A 20536-nucleotide genomic window follows, 5' to 3' on the forward strand; every position below is an offset into this window, starting at 1 on the left:
AAAGCACGAAATATATATGCAGATTATATTTTATAAATGAATTCTTTTTATAATGAACTTTTGAATCTTGAAAATACATATAAACAAACTTTATATATTAAGTACCTAACTGAATTTATGATTTTAGAATTGAACAAAAAGTTATTCAATAAAAACTTACTTTTTTGGATAGCAACTTACAACATTATAGAAAAATGAAACTATTGAACAATAAAGAAAAGGTAAACAAGAGAAAGAGTGTTTCACTAAATAAGTTGAATAATGTTATATTAACAAGAAAGTGTGTTATATTACAATGTCTTCATCCCACATCGATGGTGAGAGTAAACAAGAGAACGTTTCCTCTTCTATAAATAGGAAAGGTTGTGAAATATTTCAAAGGGACCAAACCATGAGAACTTCCTTATGCCTACCTTTTTAGGATGTTGAGGATATTCTTTGGTGAGATTGTCTTTATTGACAACTGTCCATTTAAGTTTTAGAATCCCGAAAATGGTTTTAAACAAGATTTTTTTAGGTTCAAATAGAGTTTCAGTTGAAAAATCGTTATGTAGTTTGGTATATTGAGTTGAATCGGTATGAGTTTGATCAATTTAGACCGATAAAGGAAGCATTTTCCTTTCAGCACATATATTTGAAACTCCCATGATTTTTCAAATTGTTTCTAATAATATTATAAATAAGTTACCTAAACATAAAATTATAATTTTTTGAAAAATCAATTTGATTTAAAAACACAAAATATATACAAGCCGAGTTTCAATAGAAAAAACGTTATGTAGTTTGGTATATTAAGCTGAATCGGTCCGAGTTTGATCAATTTGGACCGATAAATGAAGCATTTTTCTTTCACCACATATATTTGACACTCCCATGATTATTCAAATTGTTTATAATAATATTATAAGTTACATAATGTTATATAAATATAAAAAATCTACCTAAACATAAAATTATAATTGTTTGAAAAATCACTTTGATTTAAAAGCACGAAATATATACTCGATTATATTTTATAAATGAATTCATTTTATAATGGCATTTTGAATCATGAAAATACATATAAACAAACTTTCTATATTAACTACCTAACTGAATTTATGATTTTAGGATTTAACAAAAGGTTATTCAATAAAAACTTAATTTTTTATAGCAACTTACGAGATTACTGAAAAATTGAACTATTGAACAATAAATTTCTGGATAACGTTTTATTTTTATAATTTAATATTTTATTTAACAAAATGAAATTATTGGCAAATAAAGAAATGAGTTTAATTAAAATGTCTTCATCTCACATCGATCGTGAGAGTAAACAAGAGAATGTATTCTCCTCTATAAATAAGAAAGGTTATGAAATATTTTAAAGGGACTAAGCCATGAGATCTTTCTTACATCTAACTTTGTAGGACGTTGAGTGTATTCTTTGGTGAGATTGTCTTTGTCGACCAGTAACCAGTTAAATTTTAGAATTTCGAAAATGATTTTGGACTGTATTATTTAGATTTGGATCGAGTTTAATATGGATCTGAGTGTCTTCTGGCTGAGTTAGCCAAACTCGCTTCCATTGGAGGCCGAGTTTAAGTAACATGTCGAGTATTTGGTTGTGTTAGCCAAGTTTTACAACCCTATATGTAATACAATTTAAAGTTTGAACCTTATAAAAGACGTCACTATTATCATATGTTCTACATAATTATGTTAATATTTATGATACAAAACACTTTTTTTACTATTTAAGATAAAAAATTGTCTCTATTATCATATGTTGTACAGAATGATAAAATTTAAAATAGATAAAAAGATGTCTATATTATCGTATTTTCTACATAATGATAATATTTAATATAAACGTTTTAATTTAATATGAAATTATTATTTAATAGATAACAATAACGATTTATTTATATTTTAAAATTATTTTTTTTCTATTTTAATCATATAACTTTGTATATGCAAAACAACTTCAAGTTCCAACCTTATCTCTTATAATATAGTTCAACATAATAACAATACTAAAAATCATTTTATATATTTTTTATGAAATTATTATTTAATTGTTAATAACAATGATTTAGTTATTTTTAATATAAAATATTTTTTTATATCCCACACAACGCGCGAACATTCGCCTAATGTGTGTGTGTGTGTGTGTGTGTGTGTGTGTATATATATATATATATATATATATATATATATATATATATATATAATATACACATCTATTATAACTGTATAATCTTAACCGTTTGAATGACTTCTACCCGCGAGTTACTCATGAATAAAATTAAATATAATATATGGCTTAATGTTATTTATAGTTTTTGTTATTATTAATAAAAATTTAAATTTATTTTCTTAACGTTTTAATTTCTATCATTATAATTATTTAAAACATCAGACATTGTTTTTTGATTTTAAAGGTAACAATATAATCATTTATATAGAGATATTTTTAACTATTGTTATTGTAATTTATTTTAAGCTACTTATTTGAAAACTTTTAACGATTATACAAATATCTTTAGGAAATATTTTAGTTAAAATGATATTATAGTTTAGTTTTTGCATTTAGCACTACAACTTATCACTTTTAACTATTCACAAAATACTGATTGGGGTTTGTAAGTGGAACTGAAATTTATATTTAAGTTGACACTGTAATGTTATATTTAAATTAACAGTTTAAGTATTTTATCCAAACTATTCCAAAGTTGTAGCTTTAAATTGATAATTGTTTACATACAACAACATATTAAATCTAATACGTGTAGTATAATATGTGAAAAGTTAAAGAGATAACTTTATAAGTAAAAGTAAATATATTATTTTAATACTGAAATTTAGTTATTTATGATTACACTTTATGTTTCATATTGATTTAATTTTATTAACCAAATTATAATCATTATTAGAAAGACACTACAATCTATCACTTTTAACTATTTATAAAATATTATTTGGGTTGTTTAAGTTAAACTAAAATTTATATTTAAGTTGGTCTTGTAATGTTATATTTAAGTTTATAATTTGAATATTTTATACAAATTGTTCAAAAGTTGTAGCTTTAAAATGATAATGGTTTATATCCAACAATATATTAAAACTAATAAATTAAGTATAATATGTAAAAAGTTAAAAAAAAAAAAAAAAAAAAAAAAAAAAAAAAAAAAAAAACATCATACATACTTATAAAACTAGCATTTTTTTCTTGAATCTCATGCATTTGAAACCCTCTTTTTTAAGTTCCTTTCACCACATTCATTTGAAACTCTCATGACTTTTTTAAGTTCCTTTCAGACTGCGCAGAGTCGGCAGAAAAGTTATGCCGACAAGCGTCGATCAGACCTGGAGTTACAGGTCGGGGATATGGTTCTCCTGAAAGTGTCGCCTTGGAAAGGCGTCATTCGATTCAAGAAGCGGGGCAAGTTGGGCCCGAGATACATTGGTCCGTTCAGGGTGGTAGCCCGGGTGGGCAAGGTGGCATATAGGTTGGATCTGCCAGCCGAGCTCAGTCAGATCCACAACACCTTCCATGTCTCCCAGCTGCGGAAGTGCCTAGTGGATGATTCAGCGGTGGTGCCGCTAGAGGATATACAGGTTGATGACAGCCTGAATTATATTGAGCGCCCAGTCGCAATCCTCGACCGGAAGTCGAAGGATCTGAGGAACAAGAGGGTGGAATTAGTAAAGGTGCAATGGCAGCACCGAAAGGGTTCGGAATGGACTTGGGAGCTGGTGGAAGAAATGATGGAGCATTACCCCGAGCTGTTTCAGGATCGACTAGCAGACTTCGAGGACGAAGTCTAAAATAAGTGGGGGAGATTTGTAGCACCTGGTTCCTGGTACGTAAAATTTATCTAAGTATTTTACATTTTAGCCTTGGACTCGGCGATTTGTAGGCCCGACTCGCCGAGTAGAGACAGGTTTGGGGGCACGTTTAAGTTGGCGACTCGGCGAGTCCCCGTTGTATGATGAAACACTAAATTTCAAGGGTTTGAACCATATTTAAACCAACCTTATGCGCCCCCAACCTCGCCCCCTTCACCCTCAGAGCTCCCAACATCGTCCAAACCCTTACTCCTTATGAGATTGAAGTACTTTGGTGTGTTTCTTGAAGATTTTGAGAAGAAAGAAGAGTAAATCAAGAAGAGAAGAAGGAGGCCAGGCATCCTTGTGCTATCTCAGTGATTTCCTTGAGGTATAACTCGGTTTCCCTATGTTGTCATGCTTATAGTCCCTTATAGCTCCATGAAAGTCCTTCTTGAGACTTTCCCCAAGCTTGAATGTGTATTAGGGTTTGTAATAAGTTGCTTAGCATCTAGATCTAGGCATGATTGAGCTCCAGGAGCTTGGATCTACTGCCTTTATGGAGCCATATTGCATGAAAGCCCTAGATCTACCCTTTTAGTGCATTTTGATCCCTAATACCTTCTTTGGTGATTAATTACACGTAAAGTTGGAAACTTTACATGTTATTCATGCCCTAGAAACCCAGATCTATGAATGGAATGAGTTGGATTCAAGCAAAATCGAGTATATAGTATTTGCATGTGACAGACTCGGCGAGTCGTTCATCGGACTCGGCGAGTCGAGTCACGAGTCCCCGAGTTTTCCCCTTTTTTGTGTTTGCAGGGTGGAGTAGTGAATCATGGGGTGTGACTCAGTGAGTCGGAAGCCAGACTCACCCATGAAGGAACTTGGCGAGTCAATGCCCTAACTCGACGAGTTCAAGGCAATCTTCTTGCCTCAAGAACAGACTCGGCGAGTTGTTCATACAACTCGGCGAGTCTCAGCGTAGCATGTTCTTCGGATGAAGATGAACTCGGCGAGTTGTTCATACAACTCAGCAAGTAGGATGAAGGACTTTTGGCCTTTGGTTTAGAAGGAAAACTCGTCGAGTCAATGCCTAACTCGACGAGTAGAGACGGTTTTATGGTCAGACAAAGGGATAGGAACTCGGCGAGTTGGCAAGCCAACTCGGCGAGTCGGGTCAACTGGCAGTTGACTTTGACTTTGACTTTGACTCTTGGCTTGATTAGGGGTAAATGGTCATTTTACCCTAAGGTCTATTAGCAGTATTTGACTGAGTGTTTTGTGGGGATTATAGCCGGAGGATTTCTGGGGCAGCAGCAACAACAGACAGTCAGTTCCCACGCAGACCAGTAGCTACTTTGAGGTGAGTTGCCTTCCAATAGCGGTGGGTCTACGGCCATAATGTCGGCCCACCAGTAGGAGTTGTATGATAGATGATTGTCTCTGTGATACTCATCTAAGGTTGCTACTACCTGTAATATGTTTATGTGCTAGTATGATATGATGCTATGTGTTAGTGACAGTATGGGAAGATAGTCCCTAGGTTACCGGTCGATAGGGCTGAAGGGGTGGTCGTGCCCAGCCATGCTAGATAGATTATGTGTTATGTGTTATGTGGTAGTAGTAGGGGGTGAAATAGTCCCCAGTATCCGGTCGAAAGGACCGAAGGGGTAGGTCGGGCACCCAAATATGTCTGGCAGTATCCGGTCGTAAGGACCGAAGGGGTAGGTCGGGCACCCAGATATGCCTGGCAGTATCCGGTCGTAAGGACCGAAGGGGAGATCAGTACCCAGATATGTTGTTCAGTATCCGGTCGAGAGGACCGAAGGGGTAGGTCGGGCACCCAGATATGCCCGGCAATATATGTATGTTATGTGATTATATGGTATGTGGTACAGTGAGGGAACTCACTAAGCTTCGTGCTTACAGTTTTCAGTTTTGGTTTCAGGTACCTCTTCTTCGAAGGGGAAGGAGTTGGCGCGGTAGCGGTACATCACACACGTGCTTTGTATTCCGCATTATGAGATCTTCCTGGGGATTTGTACTCTGACACTTTTATGTTTTATAAATATGTTTTTTAGACATGCAATATCTTTTGTGAAATGATATGATCGTTGAACGTTTTATTCCTAATGTTTTGCTAAATACATGTTTTAAAAAATGAAATTGTTGGCTCGTATTTTTGGGATGTTACAATAAAAGAAGCATTTTGGTAAATAACCAAAGGGAATGGAGGGCTTGAAGCTTTTAACCATAAAAAATCAATTTTGGTAAATGAGCATCACTTTCGCAGAGGGTGCTCTGCGGAAGGCTTAATCCTTCTGAGGAAAGTGAATAGTTGTGCGGAAATGAGGTGGGGTAAAATTGTAAAATCACACCAAAAAGTTGGTTCTCACTTTGTTAGTTGCATAAGTGACGAATTTTTGGAAGGGGGGTTGGGGATTTGATGCAGAACAGAAGGAAAAAGACGAAGAAGAGATGTTGACAAAGGGCAGAACACGAGGATGGTGAGGCGATCCCGATTTTTTCCATGGTTAGCCGAAGAACAGTTCCTCATGGGTTTGTTGATGAAGGACAGATCCACAGAGCGTCAACAACCTTTCCGCAGAGCCCCCTCTGCGGAAGTGTGCAACAAACCGTTTTTTTCCTGTCACCTCAATTCCTCGTTACTATTCACATTCCTCAGAATGTAAAAGGCTTCCGCAGAGCCCCATCTGCGGATCTCTTGGTCATTCTACAAAACTCAAAATTTCATGGTTAAAATGTTCAAATACCCCTTCCCTTTGGTCATTTGATAAAATTTCTCATAAATATATTTTATTTATATTTTTATAATACATGAGTTTTTTTAAATTGTTTATTTATGTAACCTATTAAAAATTTTATCATTTTATTTTTATTTGTATAAGTTGTCTATTTCATATTAGCTAAAATTCTCTTACGTTTATCGGAGTGGATACCCCGTACACTATATGGTATTGTGCTGGCATTGTGGTTATGTGGTGAACACTAATATCATGGTCATCGCTTGACAACCTTGCATAAGACAATCTTATCCTTTTTATATAATGATTTTGCTAATCTCAACATGGTACACGATTTTGTTTAGATTATTAGCTAAACACATCCCTAAAAATACTATATTGTTTTTTCTGTAGTCTATCAGTCTATCTTAACAAGAACATTCATAATGATTGAGAGTTTTTTTTGTTTTGAAGTTTATAATGTAAAAACTTAAAATAAAAAAGTTTATTTTATTTTTATAATATAAGAGTTTTTTAAAATTGTTTATTTATGTAACTATTAACTTTATCATTTAATTTTATTTGTATAAGTTGTCTATTTCATATTAGTTGAAAGTCTCTTAAGTTGACCAGAGTGGGTATCATATACACTACAAGGTGTTGTGATACAATGACAATGTGGTTATGCAGTGAACACCAACACCAACCATTGTGCAGTGGTGTGGCGTCCATGCAACACCAACTAATTTCCCTGTAACTCTTTTCCTTCTTCATTCCAAACGCTATAAATGACTATTTTTTGAAAATTATTTTATTTTATATAAATTAACCACTATAAATATCATATTATCTAATACTGATTTCACACAAATACTACACTTTCTACTACTCATTTCATATAAAAACCACACTTTCTACTGCCATAATGAATCAAAATAGACCTCCTAGCAATCTCACCCCTGACCAAAACAAGTTGTGTGCAAGTGGTTCAATAAACACCGAGTGAAAATGTTCTCGTTTCCGTTCCGTCTAATTACCAACCACAACTTGATACCCCTATATTTTAGTACCCCCAACAGTCATTATCAACAAATAACACAATATTACTCTATGTCACCCCTTAGCTCAACTTTATTCTATTTTTTCTCCTCTTTCTTAAAACGTTTCGGGAAGCTAATCCACGACGGAGCCAAACTTCGAAGTTATTCAAGAAACGCAACTTGAACCCGAACTCGAACCCGTTCGCATAACATCCAACCCCAAAGAGAATAGGAAAAAGAAAGCACTTGCTATAAGAGAAAAGGCAACCCCAAAACAATGCATACCAGAAGAAGAGTAAATATTAGCGGAATCATGGGTCGACGTTTTCGAGGCTCCCAAGATCCAAAATGTGAGCCGACTGGTCATTTTTAGCGACTCATTACCTAGCGGTTTCACAAGGATTTGGGTCGTGGGGAGTATCATACAAAGTACCATTGTACTACCAAGTTTTGTGAAATGAACAAGACGGTAACAAAGTTTAACGGCACGTACAACAACTTAATGAGTCAACAAAAAGCAGGGAAAGTGATACAAACATTTTAAAGATGACACTTGAAATATTTAAAATAGACAATAACCACTGGCGATTCAAATTTGTTGAAGTTTGTAAGTTTTTATCCGCTTCCACAAAATGAAATGAAGTTTATGGAAATGAAGAACAAGGTAGTTCAGATAGAACCAAAATATCCGAAACGAGTTACACAACTTCTCTGGATACTCGTTGCGAGTTTGATTTGAATCAAGATAATGAGCTTGAACTCGAAAAGATATTTTGTCCGATTGGTAGAGATAAGACAAAAAAAGGGTTTTGTCTAACACATCAGGAGCCGATAAAAATGATGACATACGCAAGATGGCAAGTACCTTCGAAATATATAATTTGAATTTTGAATGTCGTTTGCAACTCTAAAAAGAGAAATTGGTCGTTAAAAGGAAAAACACGAGAGTACAAACAAAAAGCCCAAGAAAAAAAAACAAAAAAACATGATATGAAATTTTTAATATCACACATCGACCATCTTTCGAGAGACGAACTCGCAACGATATTGAGGGTAATAGAGGAAATTATGAAGAATATTTCAATTATACTTATTTTTTATTGTTTTTTAGGGATAATGACTTAAATGGGCAACATATTTTTTATTTGTACATATTTAGTCACTGAATTTTTTTGTCTACATTTTCCGATTGAACTTGTTGAACTGTTCAAAAAACATCCTTATGACCTACTATCGGAGGTTTAGCCGAGGCTCCAGTCATCTTCTCCGTCGAGTCTCAGCCGTTTACGATTTTTCCGGTTAACTCAAGATTTTTGGTATATTTTCTCATTTTGTCACTTTCTTCTCCTTTCTCACGAACTCAAGAACTCCAAAACATACATCAAATATGTGATGAACACATACATACATAAACATCACATCGCTATTAATCAACTTCAACCTCCATTCATAGTGTTCTTAAGAAACTCTTAAACCATTTCTTGAGCAAAACTCAGTTTTTTGAAGAATAAGACCCCAGAAACTCTGGTTGTTTGAAGAATAAAACCCCATAAACGGTTTCTTGAGCAAAACGATTTCATCCATAGCAGATGTAGCAAGAACAATGCTAACTCTTATGCCAATTTGAGATGCGTTTTAAACAAGTATTTTATCAAGAAACTAGAGGTATCATTGTGTGAACATTCCAAAACTCAAGTTCGATGATGGAATCTTTCAAATATCACCACATAATTACTTGCCCATCAAATGCAAACTCTTACATATTATCTACCCAATCTTGTTGTTACACCATCGCCACATAGTTTATGTAACATTCTATTTTGCAGTTTAAATAAATAAGATTAAATAAAATAAATAAATAAACCTCAGGATGAGAAGTATATTTCATATTATTTTATTGAAACCCTAAATCTATAATAGTTTATTAGTGTCAACCTTGGGAGTAAAATGTAATAAATTCGGGAATTTATTGATTAAATGGTATCATTTGGACTTGTGTTGAATAGATTTTGGGAACCAAGGGCTAAAGGGTAAAATCCAGATTCAGTTTGTAAAGATTTTTTAGGGCAGGGGCTACATGGTAATTATTGGGATTTAAGTTGAAAAGATTTAGAGAAGGAGGGACAAAAAATGTCAATTTTTATACTGAGTTTGGGAGTAGGATACGGGAATTAAACCCGCTCCCCTTCACACCCTCTAGTCACGAGATACACTTCAACCCTAAACCTAAATGAGATTCAGCCGCCGCCGCCACCGTTCTTGGAGCCCCTCAGCCGCCGCTTGCATCACAAAATTTGATCGCCGCCGTTACATTGTCGTCGAACGTCGCCATCGTGACCCTTACTGTCGGAGACGTCGTGGGCAACCGGAGAACCGCCGAGGACCGGGGAAACACGTTGTGTTCTTCATATGTGGGTCGTGAGCCACCGAAAACTCTCAGTAAGATTAACTTCTCTCCTCTCATTCGCCCCTCTCTGAGTGTTTGACGTTAGATGTGTCGTTGCTGCCGCCGGTGGCCTTAGCCACAGTTTTCGTATTTTTCCGGCTACGTCAACCGCATGGGAGGTGGCTAGGTAGATGTATGTTCCCGGGTATATGTTGTTTTCAGTGTTGGTGTTGTTGTATGACCCATATATAGCCGGAAAACCAAAAGGAAGGCCCGCCAACACCACTGTGAGGTGGTGGCTGCCACCGTTTTCTGCCGCCTGCCACCGCGTGGGTGGTTGTATGTGTGTCAATAGGTGCGTGTAAGTGTGTTTCCTCCTTGTTGAGATGTTGATTGGGTGTTTTGGGCCAGAGAAAACCATGGAAAACCCCCACCACCACCGTGAGGTGGTGGTTGTCGCCGTGAGCCATCGTTGACCACCACTGCCCGTGGTGGCAATGAGTGGTGTTCAACATAGTGAAACCCTAATCGACCCAATAGATTAATCTTGGACTTAGTTGGCTTGTGATTGGGTTGGAAACCCTATTTAGGGTTTAGAATACCCTACTTTTGGAAATGTTAGTTTAGGATTTGTCGGGACCCGCGTTCGGACTGTTAGATTGGAATTTTGAATTATGTCCGACTACATTGTATGAATGGCCTAGTACAGTGATGGACTTAATGGATTAAGTCCTATGGGTTAAGTAAGAACTCTTAACCCTTATTGTCATTTCATGTGAAAACCCTAATTATGATTGGGCTTCAAGTTGGGCCTTTCTTTTGGGCTTAAGTGTTTGGATTCTTGTTGGGCCATCTGAAAACAAGCGTATGGACTAAATTATTTGGATGGGCTTTAGGGTAAGGCCCATGTAAGGGGTTTGGGCCCAACTTGGAAAATTGGGCCATAATTGGGCCCTGGTTGATTATTTGACCTCAGGGCCTTCAGAGTATGAGTTTGGGCCTTGGTCTTGGACCAAGCTAGGTTAGGGGTAAAATGGTCCTTTTAACCCAAGTGTGCATTTATGGTTATGAATTGAAACCCAAATGGTTAATTGGGTTTTGTTTTGAGGATTGACAGTTCGGGGATTTGTCAGCCAGCAGCCAGAGAATTATCCGCGGGACTTCAGCAGTGCGAGGTGAGTTTCCTCCTGGTTTGAACGGGTCGAAGGCACCAATGATGGCCCATGTAGTTTGTATGTTCTTGATAGGAACAAAGAGTGTGGGCGGGGCCCGTATCTCATTATTACTTAAGTATAGATATCAGTCATATTGTTGGATTGCTATACTTGTTGTATGTGTGATACATGTATGTGTTGTTAGGAATATAAGTGTGGGCGAGGCCCATATCTCATCATTAGTTGAGTGTGGACGAGGCCTGTATCTCATAGAGTGTGGGTGAGGCCCGTATTTCATAGAGTGTAGGTGAGGCTCGTATCTCATCATTAGTTAAGTGTGGGCGGGGCCCGTATCTCATAGTTCGTCGAGTGTGGGCGAGGCCCATATCTCATCATTAGCTGAGTGTGGGCGGGGCCTGTATCTCATAGTTTGTCGAGTGTGGGTGGGGCCCTTATCTCCTAGACAGCAGAGTGTGTGTGGGGCCCATATCTCGAGTTAGCCGAGTGTGGGCGGGGCCCGTATCTCCCTGAGTGTGGGCGGGGCTCGTATCTCCTAGTAGCATGATTATTTATATGGTATGTGGTAGTTTGGGGAGACTCACTAAGCTTCGGGCTTATAGTTTTTAGTTTTGATTTCAAGTACTTCTGGTAGCAAGGGGAAGAGCTCGGGATGAATGCAGTGCACACACCATTTGTTTAGCCTGGGATGTTTTTACTCTAATATTTTGATATGAGTTTTGATGTGATACTCTGTTTTGGTACTACGACTTATGTTTTTGGATGAAACGATTTTGATAATTATGGTTCTTTAATAAATAAAAATGAAATTTTTGGTCATGATTTTTTGGATGTTTCAGTATCATTCTCTTTTAGTAGTTCTCAACTGACTAGTTGTTGTGAGATTGACCAAATCATACTTCGCTTATCCAAAATGTCTACCCTCAAGACCTTTTCTCTTTGCATTGGGTTAGGTAATGACCATAAGTTACTATCGTCATTCTTCATGTTACAACACTTAAAGCACCTAAAACTCCAAAACTCTATGTTTCAACCTCCATCCTCGTTTTATGGATTTAGTAGGCTGAAGAGCTTATACTTTCACAATGTCAGCATAAGTTCCAATGTTCTTCTATGTTTTATCTTCAATTTTCCTCTATTTAAGAGCTTCACATTGGTAAAATCACTAAAACCCAACAAAATTTACCATTTTAGAAAAACTTTGCTATATTAATATATACATACATATATTGTATTGTGATGTATATTGGAGATGAAAAACATCTTACTGGGTGTTGGAATTCTGATTTTGTTGAGTTATTTACGTGTTTACCAATGATTGAACATCTGTGTATGAATTCTTCTCCGCTTAAGGTAACCCGTGTTGAACCAAATCTATATATCTCATACATGACAACTTAAAGGACAATTAGGTTTTGCTAATTCTTGTTTCTTGATTTTGGTTAAAGTGTTTTGCTTCAGGTGTCTTTCCATATAAGCTCCTTATTGCACATGTCCACCTCATAGTTCTTAATGTATCCGGACTATGCTTTGCAAAAGAAGTTGACTTACATTGTGCTCTTCTTTTGGTAACAAGCTCCTTGAATATAGAGAAAATTAAAATGGAGGTAAATTGTATGAAACCATGAATGCTAAATAAGATAATATGTTATATGAGTAAATGATTAATTAATTATGAAAGTAAATTGTTTTTAATAGATGTGTTATACATCAGAAGTTGTGTCGCAAAGTGCCATTAACCTTATTGACTTGGTGGACTACTGTAACGTTACATTGGATCATTTGTGTGAATTAGAGATAAGAAACATGGTCAACGTGAAGTCAAAAATGGATTTTATAAAGCTTATCTTAGGCAAGTCACCGATGCTAAAGAAAGTGGGAATAGTAATTGACAATTGGGTTGTTGTTAATGTTGAAGTAAAGATGTTAAGAGAGTTGCTTCAATATCAACGTGCGTCTACGAATGTAAAAATCATATCCAAATTAACGTCCATGATCATCATTTATGTTTGTCATGTTGGTTTGTTAGAACTTAGAAGTATGTTTCAAGATAAGTGCCAATTTTTTGTTATACTAGAGAGGCACTTGGTAAACAACCATCTTAGCTTTATGATGTTGGAATTGTTATCTTCTCAGTTGGAGTCGCTATCTTCACATTCTCATTGTTTAGATATATGTTTATCTTTTTTTCAAATTAATCGTTATCTTTAAATCATTATATAAACTATTGTAATTGGTTTTCTGGAAGTTGTGAGAATATACGATACTTTCATAAATTTTGTTAATTCACATGGTATCAAAGTAGGTCTGGAAACCCTAAGCCATGACAGGCCCTGCTGATGCGTCTTCATCCAAGACGCCCATTGATATCACGTCTCCATTCTTCCTCACTCCTGCTAATCATCCAGGCCAAAATTTCGTTGGAGAAAATTTACTCCATGACGGAAGTTACAGTGATTGGCAAAACGAGATGATAAATGCATTGTCTGCCAAAAACAAGATGGGTTTTGTTGATGGCACAATGCTAATGCCAAAAGAAGATTCTGAGGAGCTGATGAATTGGAGGAGATGCAAAGCAAAGGTTCGAGGATGGTTGGTAAGCTTAATGGAAAAAAGAGATTAAGAGAAGTGTCAAGTATGCAGCCACTGCACGCGATATTTAGGTGGATCTTGAAGAACGCTTTGGAAAAGAAAATGCCCCCAGAGCATATGAGCTGAGAAACCGTCACCACCATACGTCAAGGAGATATGTCTATATATGCATACTACACGAAGCTTAGGAGTGTATGGGATGAAATACAATCTATAAGTCTCACACCCTCCTATGTTTGTAAAGGCTGCAAATGCGACGTCAACAAAGAGTTCGTGAAGCTTCGAGAGAAAGAAAGATTATACGACTTCCTAATGGGACTAAATGATGAGTATAATGCTGTCAAGACACAAATTTTGAGTTCCACTCCGTTACCAGCTCTTAGTATTGCCTACCATCTGGTCAGCCATGATGAACAACAAAGAATTGTTGGGATGAATCGTCATGCTGGTGGTGATGCAGCAGCCTTCCAAACCTATGGAAAAATTGGTCCGAAAAGAAAGGACATCTCGCAAAACTCTACCAAGAAAAGGAATGAAGATCGTTGGTGTACAAACTGTCAGAAATCTGGTCACACTATGGATGGTTGTTTTGAAATTATCGGCTATCCACAGTGGTGGAACCCAAAACAGACGAAATCTCAAGACAACAAACAAAAGACACCATCAAAGGCTACCACTACCATATCCGATAACAGTGTTGTACTAGGGATAACAAAGGCTGAATATGAAGTCCTTCTAAAACTATTGCGGACCAATCAAGTTGCAGAAAATAGCAAAAAGACTTCTCCTACCGCCAACATGACAGGTAAAATCACTAAGGCTAATAATTCTTGGATTATAGATTCTGGGGCTAGTGATCATGTTACACATCGGGAAAATTGGTTAGAAAATGTTAAAACCAAAAGTAATTATACATCCGTGACTATCCCTAATGGTGAGACATTGGAGGTTAAAAGGGTGGGTGATATACACTTGTCTAAAGGTTTTAGTCTTAAGGATGTTTTAAGTGTGCCAGATTTTAACTGCAATTTATTGTCGGTCAGCAAGATCACACGATATCTAAATTGCTCTTTAACCTTCCTTCCGGACAAATGTTTTGTACAGGACTTACCTTCGAAGAACCTGATTGGGATGGGTAAACAAAAGGATGGCCTATACTACCTTGAACCATTCAAACAAAACGAAGTGGTCATGGCAGTATGGACTAAAAGTGAAATATGACATAAGAGATTAGGACATGCTTCTGATGCAGTTCTTAAGAAGATCCAACATTTAGAAAATATAAACACTAATAGTCATTTTTGTGATTCATGTATTCGTGCAAAACAAAGTAGATTACATTTTCCTATAAGCTTTGCTAAAACCTCTAGTTGTTTTGACTTAATTCTTGTTGATATTTGGGGTCGTTATAGACATGCTTCTATTGATGGTGCACATTATTTCTTGTCTATTGTTGATGACTTCAGTCGTGGTGTTTGGGTATATCTTATGAAAACTAAAACTGAAGCAGCATATTTTTTAGTCATGTTTTATAATATGGTGGAAACCCAATTTGGAAAACGGGTCAAACGGATCCGAATAGATAATGGATCTGAGTTTAGATCTCAACACATGTTGTACTTCTACATGAAACATGGAATCTTGCTTGAAACATCATGCCCATATACACCACATTAGAACGGAGTTGTCGAGAGAAAACATCGGCATCTTCTTGAAATGGCTAGAGCTCTCCGGTTTCAAGCTTCTCTTCCAATCGAGTTTTGGGGTGAGTGTGTTTCCATGGCAGCATAAGTCATAAATAAACTACCAACACCAGTTTTAATTAACAAAACTCCTCATGAAATACTGTTAGGAAAAGAACCTACTTACAGTTAATTTCGAGTTTTTAGGTGCTTAGCTTATGCCCATGACAGTGTTGGTAAAGCAGATAAGTTCCAAGAAAGAGGGAGAGCATGTATATTTCTTGGATATCCTAATGGAAAAAATGGGTACAAGCTATATGATTTGAAGAGTCATAGGATATATAACACACGAGATGTAACCTTCGTTGAAAAGATTTTCCCTTTTAGAGAAAATTACAATAATAATGCAAGTACTAACGATAAAACTTTTGTTGATGCCATGAATGGTGCAGAAGTTTTTGTTGAAAATTTTGTTCCACAGTTTCAAACTCGTGAAGAACCAAGGGAGAATAACAATGAGACCAACAACAATCGCTATCAATCAGAATTAACACAAGATGATAGGGGCGAAGCTAACAATACTCCACCAATAAATGAACCACCAGCTGATCTTAACGAGGGATTACGACAAAGTACTCGTCACAGAACGATGTCAAAGCAGTTTGATGGGTTTGTTACTAATTTACCTCCTTCTCTCGATCCTACAACGAAGATACAGGTGGTTTCTAGAAAGCCCTTTCCTATCTCACAATACGTGAGCTATGAGAAGTTCTCCAAACCACACCATGCTTTTCTAACTTCCATATCAATGAACAACGAACCAAAGTATTTTTCACAGGCAACGAAGGATCCTAGATGGAGAGAAGCGATGAAGAAGGAAATTGAGGCCTTGGAAGCAAACAACACTTGGGTCTTAACACATCTTCCAAAGGGAAGAAAGCTATTGATTCAAAATGGGTTTATAAAATTAAATATAAACCCAATGGAGAGATAGAAAGATTTAAAGCTCTCCTTGTGGCAAAAGGGTATACCCAGATTGAAAGTATTGATTTTCACGAGACTTTCGCTCCAGTGGAAAAACTTGTTATCGTAAGATGTGCCTTAGCCATTGCAACAAAGAAACAATGGAAAGTTCACCGACTTGATGTCAAAAATGCCTTTTTGCATGATGACTTAGAAGAAGAAATCTACATAAAGTTGCCACAGGGATTTTCCAAAAAGGAAGAAGATCATGTTTGTAAGTTACAAAAATCCATTTATGGTTTGAAACAAGCCTCAAGGAATTGGTATCAAAAATTTACCAAGGCTCTTATTGTAACACTCTAAAAATTCCAAAAAATTTAAACTTTTCAAAAACAACCCAATTTCATAAAGTTAATACAAAAAGGTTTTCAATACAATTATTTATCAGAGTCTCCCCATAACCATATCATAAAACATAATCATGAGGAGCGGTATGATCACGCCTTTGCCTTGCCACGGTCTCCTAAAGTACCTGAAACATTTAAACCACAACTGTAAGCCCGAAAGCTTAGTGAGATACCCCCAAAATACCAACCACATATACCATACACATAACATGTCATATCATAACAGAACACAGAACAGTCATGCACTTCGGGTCTACTGTGTGACTGGTCCGCCGTACCGGGCCTTCAGTCCACCTGGTCCACCCTCCGAGTCTAGCCATATACATCGAGTCTACAGTGTGATTGGTCTGCCCGCACCGGGCCTTCAATCTACCTGGTCCACTCTCTGAGTCTAGAGTATGACTGGTCCGCCCGCACCGGGCCTTCAGTCGGCCTGGTCCACTCTCCGAGCCTCAGCACGTCTGGTCCACCCTCTTGGGGCCTACAGCCTATCCGGACCGCTCGCTGGGCCTTCGGGATAACCGGTCATGCCCTGGGTATGTTGGCCTACAGCACAAAGCAGGACCCGCCTCAACCTAACCCTAGTCCAACATCCATGTGCACATAAACATACAATCATATAACATTTCACATCCACTCAAACCGATCTAGCAGATCACATAACATAACATCATCCTAACCAGGATACCGACCTAACCGGTCACTAGCATAGCATCATCCTATATATTAGGACACCGACCTTAACCGGGTCTCTAACATATACCATCCTAACTACTAGGATGCAAACATAGCAAAGCAATAACATAACAACGATACCCGGATTACAATCTGATAAAGGGTCGGCCTTGGTGCCGTAGACCCTGTCGATATAGTGAGGATAACTCACCTCGCAACTGCTGACTAAACAGATAAGATCACGCTGCTCCAACTTCCGACACGAACTCCACCATTGATCAATACCAAAAGACTGAACTCAATAAATACCAATAATTATCAAAATACCCCTGGAAGTCAACCGGTCAACCCTTGGTCAAAGTCAACCTTCCTGACTGACTCTACTCGCCGAGTCAACCCGCTGACTCGTTGAGTCCCTATACTCAGAACTCCCAATCCGCGACTTAACTTGCCAAGTGGCCCCAAGACTCGCCGAGTCCAACAAACTCTGAGTCCTTTCCCACTCAACTCACTGAGTCGTCCCTCGACTCACCGATTCACAGCTCAACCCAAAAAGGTTAGGACTCCACGACCAAACTCGTTGAGTCCAAGAACAGACTCGCCGAGTCCAAGAACACATTCAACCTACTCGCCGAGTTGTTCTTCCAACTCGTCGAGTTCCTTCCCATCTTCATCCAACTCGCCGAGTTCACCCATGTGACTCGCCGAGTGCCTCTAGTTCTTAATCCATACAGTGGCTTTCCAAGCCATGCAGGGGCTCCAATCCATAGATCTACTCTCCTACAAGCCACCCATCACGTAAAGTGGCAAACTTTACGTGAATCCAAAGAGATCTAAGTCATACACACTCTTAGGCTAGGGTTTGGGACAAGAAAGCTTCACCCACAACTCAAGAACATGGACTTTATGATCTTCTGGACCATCTCAAGTCCAGATCTGAGGTAGCAACCTCAGATCCAACCTCCAAACCCGAAATAACTCTAGAAATGCCCCAAAAATTCAAGCAACAAAGGATCAAGGAGCTTAAGCAATAGATTATTACCTCAAAAGAAAGCTCCAACTGAAGAATGAACCAAATCTCTGCAAAGCCCCTTGCTCCAATCTTCTTGCTCTTCAATTTCCTTCCAAGATTCCCTCCTCCAAGGCTCTAATCTCTCACCAAGGAAAGCTCACAGGAATCTAGGGTTTCTGGAACTCAAAGGGAAGGTAAAGAGGCTGGGGAAGAGGTGTTATGTTCTTTATATAGGGCACAACTCCCGAGATTAAGGTTTTCTCCATACAGCACCAACTTGTCGAGTCCACCTATGCGACTCGCCGAGTTGGTGACTTAACATGCGACCCAAAACGCGACTCGATTCGCCGAGTCCCCCTATTGACTCGCCGATTCGACCTTCTTATTTAAACTTTAGCCCTCCAACTATACTTCTGAATTTTCAGGATGTTACACTTATCAGTGATGGTTTTCAACAATCAAAGGCTGATCATTCCATGTTTGTTTTCAGATATGGAATGTTACGTGTCATTGCTCTCATATATGTTGATGATGTCCTTCTTATGGGGAATGATGCTCATAAGATTGATCAAGTGAAAATTAACTTGCAAAGTCAGTTCAGTATAAAAGATTTGGGCCCACTCAAGTATTTCTTGGGAATTGAGGTTGCTAGGTGTTCAAAGGGTTTTGTGATCAGCCAAAGAAAATACACTTTAGACATTCTTGAGGATTGTCACATTCAAGATTGTCGACCTAGTGATTTTCCCATGGAACAAAATCTTAGACTGATGAAAGAGGATGAAACTCCAGAGGTTGACGAATCAAAGTATAGAAGGTTGGTTGGTCGTTTACTCTATCTTACGATTACTAGGCTTGATATTGCTTTCAGTGTTAATCAACTGAGTCAGTATATAAGCAAACCTAGACAGTCCCACATGGATGTTGCTTTTAGAATTCTTCGGTATTTGAAGACCACTGCAGGACAAGGGTTATTTCTTTCGTCAGAGAGAGACATGACTCTTACTGCCTATTGTGATGCCAGTTGGCTTAGTTGTCATTCCACTAGAAGGTCGTGTACGGGTTATTTCGTTGATATTGGGGGTTCTCCTGTCTCATGGAGAACGAAAAAGCAAAGTGTGGTAGCTAGGTCGTCCGCTGAAGCTGAGTACAGAGCCATGGCGAGCACTGTTTGTGAGATTATATGGCTGCGTTGGCTCTTGTGTGATCTGGGTGCCAAGCAGAGTGATGCAACTGTGTTGATGTGCGACAATAATGCTGCTCGACATATTGCAGCCAACCCACTCTATCATGAACGTACGAAGCATGTTGAAATGGACTGCTATTTTGTTCGGGAACGAGTTATGAGTGGAGAAATCAAGATCGTTGCGATAAAGACGGAAGAACAACCAGCTGATATCTTTACCAAAGCTCTTGGAGCAAAACAATTTCATTACTTACGTGGCAAGTTGGGTGTTTGCAATCTGCACAGTCCAACTTGAGAGGGAGTGTTGGAGTCGTTATCTTCTCAGTTGGAGTCGCTATCTTCACATTCTTATTGTTTAGATATATGTTTATCTTTTTTTCAAATTAATCGTTATCTTTAAATAATTACTATGATCGATAATATATATATATATATATATATATATATATATATATATATATATATATATATATATATATATATATAAACTATTGTAATTGGTTTTCTAGAAGTTGTGAGAATATACAATACTTTCATAAATTTTGTTAATTCACAAGTTGATGTTTTTTGATACCATACATGGTGAATTTTGTAAAACTGATGTTGTCTGCGATGTTAAAATTGAAAGGAGTAAATGGTTAATGGAAAAGAGAATTCGAACATACGAGTTATATTGAAAAATCATGCTTAAAAGAACGTAGCATTGAGGTTTTAAGTTTAGGCCAAAAAAGATTTATGTTTTAATTAGTGTAGGTTGACTTGTAAGATTATAATGGATACTAGCTGCATGTAATTGAAATTTTAAGAGAAACAATTAAAAACAATGTGTGGATACTAGATGCATGTAATTGAAATTTTAAGAGA

General features: G+C 37.3%; 1 protein-coding gene across 1 annotated transcript; it reads left to right on the top strand.

Moving 5' to 3' along the window:
• Window positions 1-9830: 9830 nt before the first annotated feature.
• On the top strand, window positions 9831-13369 carry LOC145066699 (F-box/FBD/LRR-repeat protein At1g13570-like). The gene is made up of 5 exons (XM_079013977.1): window positions 9831-10011; window positions 11998-12314; window positions 12404-12511; window positions 12607-12765; window positions 12857-13369. The coding sequence occupies exons 1-5, from the start codon at window positions 9831-9833 to the stop codon at window positions 13367-13369; spliced, it is 1278 nt and encodes a 425-aa protein (XP_078870103.1).
• Window positions 13370-20536: the final 7167 nt, after the last annotated feature.

The sequence above is a fragment of the Lactuca serriola genome, chromosome 8 (genome assembly GCF_051521515.1).
Source record: "Lactuca serriola cultivar US96UC23 chromosome 8, Lser_US96UC23_V15, whole genome shotgun sequence".
Taxonomy (NCBI): domain Eukaryota; kingdom Viridiplantae; phylum Streptophyta; class Magnoliopsida; order Asterales; family Asteraceae; genus Lactuca; species Lactuca serriola.